General features: G+C 33.0%; 1 protein-coding gene across 1 annotated transcript; it reads right to left on the bottom strand.

Moving 5' to 3' along the window:
• Positions 1–5,684: 5,684 nt before the first annotated feature.
• Positions 5,685–11,197, bottom strand: LOC11436064 (probable serine/threonine-protein kinase kinX). The gene is made up of 6 exons (XM_003614876.3): positions 9,203–11,197; positions 8,841–8,896; positions 8,499–8,732; positions 8,096–8,387; positions 6,606–6,802; positions 5,685–5,838 (listed from the first exon to the last, which is right to left on the bottom strand). The coding sequence occupies exons 1-6, from the start codon at positions 11,195–11,197 to the stop codon at positions 5,685–5,687; spliced, it is 2,928 nt and encodes a 975-aa protein (XP_003614924.1).
• Positions 11,198–12,181: the final 984 nt, after the last annotated feature.

Genomic DNA, 12,181 nt, shown 5'->3' with positions numbered 1-12,181 from the left:
TTTTTGTTACTTGTTCTATGTGGGGAGTGTCTTTAGTTTGGTTTTGGGGCTTGGGTGAGAGGGGAAAGGTTAGGCTTTGCTTCTTTTGGTCTCACATGTTGTTGCATGGTCTGTATGGAGATCCCAAAACAATTTTAGCTTTTCAGGGAAGGTAATCTTGAAAATTGGTGTTGACACATTACATAAGGCTGAGGCGAACACAAGTAAAATACGCTTTTGCCCCCTCGGCAGTTAACTATCGAGGAATTCAAAAACCGGTTGCGGTTAACTGCCGAGGAAAACCTTAGTAGTTAAGTGCCGAAAATTTGTTATAAGAACAGAACAGACATAGGAGTTTCCAAAACTCCATTGTTACATTTTTTGATCTCCTAGGTGCGATTTTGAGCAATTTCAAGTCATTACAAGCCAATTTCAATCACAAAAACAAGTAAGTTTTTTGAATCCTATTGCATTGTTGTTTTGTGGTTGAATTGATTGTTTTTTTTTTTTTTTTTTTGTGTTAAATTTCGATTATATAGGTTTTATTGATTTTATGATATGTTAGGATAGTTTAGGTTATAATGGTTAGAATTGTTAGAGAACTTTTATTGAATTGTTAGATTTAGATTTTGATGAATCGTTGTAGAATTGTTTAGGTTTAAGTGTATGTTTTGATGATAGTTTAGGTTTAGGTTTAGTTTTTGATTTTACGAGTTTATGACATTGTTGTTTAGTTAGGTTTTGATCGCCATTTTTTTTTAATGTAGATATGTCTCAGAATCAGAATCAGGGTAACGTTCAGGGTGATGAGAAGAACAAAGAAAAATTGCTTATGACATGGCATAGAATTGTTTGTGATGGTTCCGAAAAAAAGAAGGGTTCGAAGGTGCCGGTGTACAATCAGTCCAGGTGGAGGAGGAGCGGGAGGACATACTATTTTGGTCCTCAACCAAAACAAGGTGCCCCAAGGACTGTAGCGGGCAACCCGATTGACTTGTGTGACGAGGATGAATGAATGTAATGGCTTTTAATGCCTAATTGTTTTGGATTTTTTTATGTTTTATTTTTGTGTCGCGCACATTTTGTTTGACATTACGGTACTTAGAATAAAATCGCATTTGAAATAATTTCGATTAAAGTCGATTTTTGAATAATTGCGTATTCGAATAAAAACTAATTAAATCTAACGTGAATTCAACTAATAAAATTGCGTAATGAATAAATAAATTCGAAAAGTGAATAAATAAGATAATTATTGTTCCATTCAAAAAAAATGTATTATCCATATTCAACTATATATGTTATCACATTACATTGTATGACATTACATTTTAGAATGTACCTTCCAACTGCAACAATTATCTTACCCCTGAATGGGGTAAATTCAAACTTGCTAAACAGCAGGACTCCAGCATCCGATGAGCATTTTAAATGATGGTATTCAAATGTCAAAAGAATGAGGTGCATTCCTTGACACTTCAATACCATCATTCAAGATGCTCATCGAATGTTGGATTCCTGCCGTTTAACAAGTTTGAATTACCCCATTCAAAGGAAGACAATTGTTGCAGTTGGACGTTACAAACGTCCAACTGCAACAATTGTCTTCCTTTGAATGAGGTAAATTCAAACTTGCAAAGCAGCAATACTCCAATATTCGACCGACATTCCCAATGTTCCATTCAAAAGATTAAATTCTTGTTAGGCTGAGATTAAATGATGGTATTCAAATGTCAAAAGAATGAGGTCCATTTCTTGACTCCTTGATTGAATGCAGTGAGTTCATCCTTGAGACCTCTTAACATTACACCAAGGCACCGAACCTTCAACCTCTGAGGTTCTCCGCCGTTGAATTATGCATGAACGTCGATCCACCCGACCATTGTTTCAAATCTACACAATAAGAAATTAAAAACAATAAATGAAAAATTCATTCAAACATTTCATCAAACACTTGATGTACAAATTATACATAGACTCTAAAAATCATAAAAATAACCCTAAAATTATTAATCATATACTCTTACTAAAATAAAAAAATTAATCATATACTATAACATAAATCATTCAACTTATGTTTAACATAATTTTTTTGTTAAAACGTAAAATATAACAAAATTATTCAACTTATATTTACTCTTAAAATAAATCATGTACTCTTACTAAAATAAAATAAAAAATATAAAACACCAAATTAAAATATAATCCTAAAATTTTAAACTATAACATAATCATCATGCAAACATTTTAACTAAATTAATCAACTAACATCTAATCTAAAAATGATTTATAACATGTAAATCTAATTAAAAACTAAAATAAAAAAATAAATATAAAACACCAAATTAAAATATTACCCTAAAATTTTAAACTATAACATAAACATCATACAAACATTTTAACTAAATTAAGCAACTAAAAATTTACTCTAAAAATGAATTATACTATGTAAATTTGGTTGGGTTTTTTATAGAGATTTGGAAAAAATATTTGGAAGATGAGATGAATAATGGATGAGAGAGCTTCTGCCTGATTTGTAGCAGAAGATTCTCGGCAGTTAACTACCGAGATTTTCCTCGGCAGTTAACTGCAGCCAATTTTTGAATTCCTCGACAATTTTACTTGTGTACCTCAGCCTTATATAATGTGTCAACATCAATTTTTTGGTAATCTTTGAGCCTTCTCCGGTGGATTTGATTAAATTGGTTTCTCCTTATTAGTCCTTATTTATGTACTTGGTTTCTCCCGAAATGATTTTAGCTTTTTAGAATATCTCGTATCTCTTTGTACTTGGTTTCTCCTTATTATATATATAGTTCACGGTGTAAACAAAAATTATAAGAGTTAAATTTTTTATTTTTTATTTTTGACAAAAGTGTTAAGTTATTTAGTGGAGCCGTCTCGGAGGAGCTTCAAGAATACTCTAAGATGTAAATAGAGATGCATTGTTCAACCTAGCATCAGAATCCAATAAATGCCTCCTCAGTTTCTCCTTCTATAGTCTTCAATTTTCTAACTTAATGGGCCTCTCATTGATTGTCTTGTACACCAGGTTGCAACTTGTTCTTACAGGGCACTTGAAGCTGTGACGCTCTTTTCTTTTAGAGACTTAGTTATTTAGGACATGTGGATTCATAGCTTATATAACTTAGTCACTTTGTTGCGTGGAAGGTCTTGAGACACTTGAACGGGACCACAACAAGCTGATCTAGATAGCCATATTGAGGGTGAACTTGGCATGGTTGATGTGACTTAAACAGTCAAGCTTGTGCTGGTGAGGTCGTGCCAGATGAGGTGAGCTAGTATGACTTGAATTGTCAAACAAGTGGTGATTGAGATCTTGCGATTGGGTTAGTTGAGATCACTTGAACGTTCAATCCAGTGTTGATGGGAACTTGTTAGACGAGGTGAGCTAGTATGACTTGAACGGTCAAACTAGTGCTGAGTGGGATCATGCTAGTCATTAAAGAAAAATATTATGAGATACATGGTATGATTTTCTATATCAATCTATGAGTCAAAATAATACACAGGAATGCTAGAGACACTCCGAGAAGTGTCCGTGCTTCAAAGTGGTGGGGGAATTCGTCGTATGGCACATGCGATGGTGGAGAGGAATATAGATATGTTTGGTCAATAACATGGCAGTGACAGGTCTCTATTCACATGGATCTGGAGAGGTAGAAACTAGAACCTACAAAGAATTCATTGCTTTATTACTTTTAATATGAAGAAAACTATGGAGTGGGGGAGAAGGGTGGCAGTTAGAAACTAGAAAGAGAAAACAAATTAGAATGCAAAGCTTTCTAACTATAAGAATGAGAAGAGCCTTCTCTCACATAGCACAAAAACAAAGAGAGTTTGTTTTTCACATTTTACGGTAACCATGTTGTTTGTTATGATTTCATTTTTTTAAAATTAAAAATATTTCAATTTTTTATTCATGTTCATGTTAATGAGAGAGTGTGAAATAATTAGACAAAAACAAAGAGAGTGACTAGACCCTGCATAGCTGTGAAATTTTGTAAAAAAAATGACTGCACCATTTGGTCAAAGGTCTATAATAATAAAATTATTAATATACTAGATTCAGGTTTGTTCGGATACTGTAGGGTCTAAAGAAACAAACCGAACCGAGCCGAATGTACCCATTATAACCCGTATCAGCCAACGACCGGTATTAAACCGAACCGATTGGGCCCAATTGCATTCGGTTGGTCGGGTACATACGGGTGGTCCGAGTTTGCCTACCCCTACTAAAGACTAATTCCATGTAATAAAAAAATCTAACTATTTGTGACCTTTGTTTCACACAATTTCATATATACTCTCTCCCTCTCATATTTGATATCTCATTTCAATTTTACACGAGTCTTAATGAAATGATTAATAGTAGGGGTGTTGAAAACCAAACTAATTCAAAATAAAAACTGCAGATCGAACTAATCTTAACTGAAACCGTAAAAAACCGCATTTGATTCAGATATATTCAGATCATTTTTTTACTCAACCGCATGGTTTGGTTCATTTGCGGTTTTAATTTTACCAACCGAACCAAACCAAACTAAACCGCAATATAAGAAAAAAACTAATTAAATATGTATCATCTAGACCAATACTCATATAAGTTCAATGGAAACTTTAATAAAATGACATTTTTTTTTTCTCTTGTTAAGTTTCTTCTAAGCTTTTTCTATCAATAATATATTTATGTGCTACTTGAACTCTTAGAGAATGATTAAAATTTTAGTCTTTTGTATTTCTTACAAAATAAGATTACTTTTTGTCCACGTTTTAATTTGGTCTACGTAGTTCGGAACATTGTTGGATGAAAATAAAATTATAATGTTTGATGATATTTAAAACATTGTTGAAAATATGTTGTGTTTTACCTTTTTAATTTGATTTTAATGTTGAAAACAAAAAAAAAATAATCTAAAAAACGATACCAACTAATCCAATTCAAACCACATTGGTTGGGTTTGGTTTTGTTCGGATTTTATTTTAAAAATCAACCGAAAAAAACCAAACTGCATACTTATTTATGTTGCGGTTTAGATGACTTTTAGCCTCAAAACCGAACCAAACCGCATAGCGAACACCCCTAATTAATAGCGTTGATTTCAAAGGTAAAATATGTGTCATTTACTAAAACACTCTCGTTAATGATAGTTAGTGGAGTAGTTATAGATAATTGAAATGCAATGAATAAATGTATGTAAATGAAAAGAATAATATAGTGTTGTATTGTTATTGTAAAAGAGACAAATAATTTGAGAAAGAGAAATTATAAAAGAGGACATCTAATTTGAGATGGAAGGAGTAAGAACTTTACATATTCTAATCATAGAAATCGGACAATGTGTTTTGTTCATTTTCCAAGCTTAAGACAACCCTCTCATTTTATTTGAGTTTACGACATGATTTTTGATATAACACTATATCGTTGTTTGATTCATTTAATCGATCCCGCTTAGTGGGATAAAGCTTGGTCGTGGTTGTAAAACTTTACATATTCTATTTGTCAAAACCGAAAATACAAAGGTTTAGGGGTGTAACAGGGACTTGGAATTCATAATCAAGTTAATAAGTCTTTTTATTTAACATGTGGTGTTAGTTACTATAATGCTAATTTCTAATATATCAATGGAAGATTAGTTAGGAAGAATATTAGTGTCATATATACAAAACCATCGTATATCACACTAACAATTCAAATCCCAATCATAAGGCTGATATATCACCTTCAACTCCGAAGTGGCAAGTAAGTCAAACAATATTTCTGACTGAGATGAATCTAAGTAGATTGACACATGCTTCATAACTTCTACCTCATTCTTGCCAAAATCTACACTGAACCTGAATATTCATAACAAAAAATGTTAGAATTCCCAAAAATTGTCATTTTTTGTCTTAATCCTTTAGTTTTAGAGAAAAGAGACTCTGATAATCCGAAATTTGATCGGACACAAATAAAGTTTGCTTAACCAAAATTCAAACTCAAATCCTCTCGAGTAGTTCGTCCTTAACTGAAGGTCAATAATCACTTGAACCCAATATTAAATACACCATGTTAACTATCTCATTTCATGACCATACATCATCACATATTTGACTCCTCTAATGTAAGTCAATTTATATAATCAGTTGAGATATTCGACAAAGGAAAATGATAGATACAGTGACAACATGTATCCAGAAAATTTCAAGACAGTATATTTGTTAATACATTTCCTTAATTACACACCATTACCTCCTTTGATTTCTGACAAAGAACAAATTTAATTGGCTGAGACATTTTCTTGATCAATTCTTGATAAAAACTCTCTAGATAAATAGCAATGCTCTTCGACAAAACATACATATTTAACAAATCTAGTACTCGTTATATAACTTATGTTCTACTACACCGATTCACAATATGTTATTTTAGTTAAAAAATTGTCCCATTTATATGTCGTTACATTATCATTTCAAAACTCCCACCTTCTCCAAGTGAATGTACTTGTGAACATAAAAGTATTCAAGTAGTCCTTGGTTTATCCCTCTAGAAAGAAAAAAAAGTAGTTCTTTGTTTAAATCTACCTAAAAGAACATCAATCATATTAGAATCTCATAGAACTTACCATTTCAGGATCTTACTGGTATGTGCAACCTTTGCATTAAAATCTATCGAAATGCCACCATTTCTAAGGAAACTGCGAGTTGCATCCATTAATTCAGAGTCAATGTCTCGAGGAGAATAACATCGAAGTGCAGGCCCAGATCGAGTACCACATACTAAAGCAAAGTGAATGAGAGGCTCTGGAAAAGAGAGGGCCACCTAACAAAAATACAAGTCATGCGTGAGCATCAAGTCAATATAGCTTTGCTGATGAAGTAACTTCATGGTGAAAGCATACATGCCAAAAGGTAAACCTTTTCTCACCCCTCTCACACATATACAAATAACTTACCCTAGCAAAAACTGAAAAGCATGCAATTAAAACCACGCCCTCTTATCATAGTAAAACGAGCAACTCTATCATTGAACCAAATTTTCAATTTGAATACAGCGCCATAATTTGGGAAGAAATGTATAATAGATTGATGTGAGAGTCAAATGATAACAAAATAGGAGGGTTCTACTGGGTTTAGAAACTTCTTAGGTCTGAAATTATAATATGATAGACAAACATTGCTAAACGCAAGTCCATGTTCATTACACTAGATTCATTAACATATTACTGATTCTCAAACTGCAAGCATTAGAAATCTTAAGTTTAAGCATCATCGAAAAGTATCATGCTCCAAGATCATATGCCTTCTATTGAGGAGTTTTCTCTTTTAAACTTCTTTGCCTGACTTGTCATTTGCGTGCAGCTCCCTTTATTATTCAGGTTTCCTAGTATTCCCATTCCTATGGTTGGGTAAAAATTAACAGTGATGGTTGTGAAAGGATCCCCTGGCCAATCAGGAGATGGTGCTATTTTTAGAGATAGTAGTAAAGTTATTATGGGCTGTTTCTCAGCTTATTTTGGCTTTCAAGATGTATTCTTTTCCCAGATTACTGCTGCTTTGTTAGCTATTAAGATTGCTCGGAACAAAAGTTGGCATAGTCATTGGTTGAAGTGCCACTCTTCTCGGCACCTTTGGAACGATTGGCAGAATTGCATTTATTTTACATCCTCTTCGCTCTCGGGTTTCTCTTTGTATTTCAAGATGGAAACTATTGAGCCAACAAACCTCTTTTGGGTCTTTTCTAAATGTTTTTACTTGAGGGAATCCAATGCCTAACTTTATTAGGCTAGATTTTTTTTTTTCGTAATAGGTTTGAACTTCCTAATTATTGGTTTCTTTAGTTTTCTCTTCGAAGTTTGGATTATGTCCAACTCTTGTTTGCACTCTTCTTTTCATTACTGTTATTATTAATATATTTAATAGACTTCTACACGTGATTGTTACTTTAGTTGGATGCCAACATAGTTACGATGTCAGCAATTCATTATGATTTCTTCGCACTTCCAAGTTTTGATTAAAAAAGAAAAAAAAATCACTATGACAGAAGCAAAACTTAATCAAGAATGAACAACTTCACTTTTCAAAGTTGAATGAATAGAGAATATTGATTACTTACATGTAAACGTTTATCTTTTGCACCAAATGGCCTCATAAGAGTATATGGTTGTCGTTGGTTCCCTCTTAAAACACCGTTTTGAATAGCTGAAAGTGAGTAGGTAGACCCGCCGATAATATATTTGAAGTCTCCAAACATTTTCCTTCTTTCTAGTGCACCAGTTGGATGGCCCCATACTAAAATTGCATGGATGGTCATCATATTATATAGATTAATAAAGAAAGCAATCGTTTCTTCTCTTGATAAATGCATTATTTCCACTCTTTGCAGCTCTTCCACGATTCTTAGATACCTAGAAAAATGGTTTCAGAAGTAACATTGTAAATAACTAGATGGATTGTGTCATAATGGAAGTCCTGAGTTTTAAAGGTATATGGCAAAAGACAGTTAATGTTAAAGAAACCTTGCAAATTCCTCACTTCCATGCATACTTCTGTAATCAACATGACGTCCATCTTCGGATGCATAGGCTTCAAACATTGCATAGGACAATAATCTCAGCCTTGATGCAATTTCTTTGATAGGCTTAGGTTTCACAGTAGTTATACCCTTTGGAATATTTTGACACTGAGATGCCACAATTGGATCGTCATCCAAAAACCGATATAAGAAATTACCATCCTCAAATATATTCTCACTAAAGGAAAACAAAACCATCGAAAGCAGGTCACGAGTGTCAATTTCTTCACAACACAATTAAAACACTAGAAATTGGAAACACTAACAGGAGAACATTTATACTTACTCAAGAACATGTTGAAAGAAGAGCTGAATAGCAAGCTTTCGTCCAAACTCAACTGCCTATACCACCAGACAAGAATTAGGAAGATAGAAAAGACATTATGAAGCTAGAAGCTGTAATAAGTTTAGTTAGAAATATAGTGAGTTGCTAGCTCAATACAAAATAGAAAATTTCCTACATAAATTGAAAAAATCAAAGTTGCACAAATAAATACGGAGAGCCATTGCTACCAGCACAAAAAAAGAGACTTGAAAGAACACTCTACTTAACAAATAAAACTGAACCAAATCTTGAATAAGATAGTTTCCACAAAGAAAGAAAAAACCACTCAATTTACTAAGCTTGAAACTCATGATCAAGGTTACCTCTTTCCTTTCCAAATATTGATTTTCTGATAAGAAGTCCACAGCTTCACAGCCGAGAAAGCAATTAGTGAACCTTCTCAATTTGCTAAATCTATCCTTCACAACGATAGATTCCTTCATTTTGCGGACAATGAGGGCCATTTCATCAATTGGTCCACTAGTAGATACATCATCCTCTCCGGAGAGTGGTGGAACTGGTGCTTCAAATGAAGGTGATTCGGCTATAATGAATTCAATTTTCTCATCAAGTTTGCCAGACTCATTTAGAGCCTCTAGCTTACTCAAGTCTCCTATAAGTACTTCATTGAAAAAAACTATGGGAACAGAAGTAGATCCTGAAACCTTCTCCAGCTCTATCTTTCTATTAGGGTACACATCAATGTTGATTTCAACATATCTAAGCCTTTTCATGTACAAAAATTTCCTAACCTCTTTAGTTTCTCGGCATCCTAGTCTCGTGTATAGTATGATTCTTCCTTTCATGACTATGGGTTGCAGAGGACTTTCAGTTATTGGTTCCTCCCCCTTATCAGTTTTATTTTCTGCACCTACTTCTTTGGATTCACCGTCTCTTGATAAATCTGAAACATCGTTACCTTTATTATCAGAATTATCTTCATCAACTTTTCTAGAAAGTCGACGCATCAGAGTGGAGACTGCTACTAAACTTTTCTCTCTCACAAAGTTTCTAAGTGCTAGAGCCTTCTCAACAACATGTGGAGTCCCCGGATCTACATCAACTATAGGATTTATAGTTTTGCTCTCATTTGAAGTTTTATCTTCATCTATATTCCCGTATATATTTTCTAATATATCATCTACCCTTTTCTCAAACCCGGGACCATCATAACCAAGATTTTCAAATTTTTCTTCGTTTGGATCTTTGTTGTAATCTTCGTTGTGAATGGTACATGCATCACTCTTCTGCATTTCAATAGTTTCAAAACTTGATGTGTCTGACGATAAGTCGTCTTGTTCATTATCATACTTAGAGCCATCATGAGAAATATTTTCACTTCTTACTTTATCTGATTCTTCTTGATCTTCATTCTGAACAACATAAGTATCTACTTTTAGATTTTCAACATCTTGGGAAGGTGATGAGTGTGATGATATATCACTTTGTTCATTCCCGTACTTGAGGCCATCATGAGAAATATTGTGACTTTTTGCCTGTTTTGATTCTTCGTGATCTTCGTTGTCAATATCAAGAGTATCTCCTCGATTTTCAAAATCTTGAGAATTTGATGTTTTTGATGATTTATCATCATCTACTTCATTCTCATGCTTATGGACATCTGGAGAATTATTTTGACTTTTATCGGGTTTTGATTCTATGTGATCATCATTCTGAACAACATAAGTATCTTCTTTCACATTTTTAACATCTGAAGAACTTGACTTTTCTGATGATATATCATCTTGTTCATTCTCATACTCGTGGCCATTGTGACAAATATTTTGACTTGTTGCCTGTTTTGATTCTTCGTGATCTTCATTCTGAACAACACAAACATTTCTTTCCATATTTTCAACATCTTCAGAACTTGACGAGCCTGATAACTTTTCAGCATGTTCATTCTCATACTTGGAACCATCGTGATCTTCATTTTGAACAACATAAGTATCTCCTTCCATATTTTCAACGCCTTGAGTACTTGACATATCTGATGATCTATCATGTTCATTTTCATTGTTGGAGCCATCATGAGAATTATCTTGAATTTTCTCCTGTCTCAATTCTCCATGGTCTTTATTCTGAACAACATAAGCATCTCCTTCCACTTTTTCATCATCTTGAGAACTTAACGATTTTGGTGATACATCATCTTGTTCATTGCAAAACTCGGCATCATCATGGCCAATATTTGGCATTTTCTCCTCCTCGGATTGTTTGTCAGAATCTTCATCCTGACTCGCAAAACCATCTCCTTCTAGCTTTGAAACAGCTCGAACACTTGCCTCATTACTCTCATCAAGCTCTTTATCTTCCATGTCAAATGCAGTCTAGAGCCGGTACGCTATTTCATGCAGCCAAGAATCACATTTCTTACATGTTCTTACCTATGTAAGAAATTCAAACATCATATTAATCAAAAACCAAAATTACAGTGCCAAGCTTAAAAAGGAAAACCAAAAATGAAACCGAAACCGTTAAAAGCACTCAGCATAATAATTTAGCACACTGATGAGAAACAAAATTAAGAAGCATAAAGTTAATTATATGTCACTGTAATTTAATTATTTAACCATAAAAAAGTTACTGCAAGAGAAACATAAATTGCAAATTATTACCACAAAACAACTATGTGATTTTCTAAAACTGATATAATTTTTACAATTACCTTCCTTAATTAACTCTTCCAAATCCGTTTTGACCATAACATTAAAAATATTACCAAATGTAATTGAATTATACAAGTGTCATAAAACAACTATACAAAAACAATAATCTATCATAAAATGTTCAACATTACAACTCAGAAACCACCCCTCAAAAAAAAAAAAAACTCAGAAACCATAGTTATGACCTAAATTGAGTAAATAAATGTGACATAACATAAATCATATAAAAATAACTAGGGAAAGAAATTCAGAACAAAAATAAATTATATAAGAATTAGGAGATTGGGAACTTACGGATCCGATGGGAAGAATGGATAAGAAGAGGTTAGATTTGTGACGGAGGGAGGGAAGAAGGTTTGAGAAGAAATGTTGAAAATGGAGATTGGAGAAGACGTGACAAAGAAGGTGCGAGAGAAGAGGGAACTCCTTGGTATAAACAATAACTTTAAATTGAATAAACTACCCAAAAATGTTTAAATTAAATAAATAAATAAATAAATAATCCATTTTGGAGTTTAATTGTTTCTTTTAAAGACGAAATTTAATTATTTATTTTTGACAAAATAAACCATATTCATTTATTTAAATTATAATATAAATTTTCCTTGAAAAAAAATATAAATTTAAAGTCGT

The sequence above is a fragment of the Medicago truncatula genome, chromosome 5 (assembly GCF_003473485.1).
Source record: "Medicago truncatula cultivar Jemalong A17 chromosome 5, MtrunA17r5.0-ANR, whole genome shotgun sequence".
NCBI lineage: Eukaryota > Viridiplantae > Streptophyta > Magnoliopsida > Fabales > Fabaceae > Medicago > Medicago truncatula.
Note: the sequence above shows the minus strand (reverse complement) of the source record. Positions and strands in the feature narration are given on the sequence as shown.

Excerpts from the sequence above, each read along its gene's own strand:
- LOC11436064 (XM_003614876.3), bottom strand. The coding sequence starts at position 11,197 with ATGGAAGATAAAGAGCTTGATGAGAGTAATGAGGCAAGTGTTCGAGCT. Across the intron at positions 8,733-8,840 it reads TTCTTTCAACATGTTCTTGA|TGAGAATATATTTGAGGATG; the intron begins GTAAGTATAAAT and ends GTTTTCCTTTAG. Across the intron at positions 8,388-8,498 it reads GGAAGTGAGGAATTTGCAAG|GTATCTAAGAATCGTGGAAG; the intron begins GTTTCTTTAACA and ends CCATTTTTCTAG.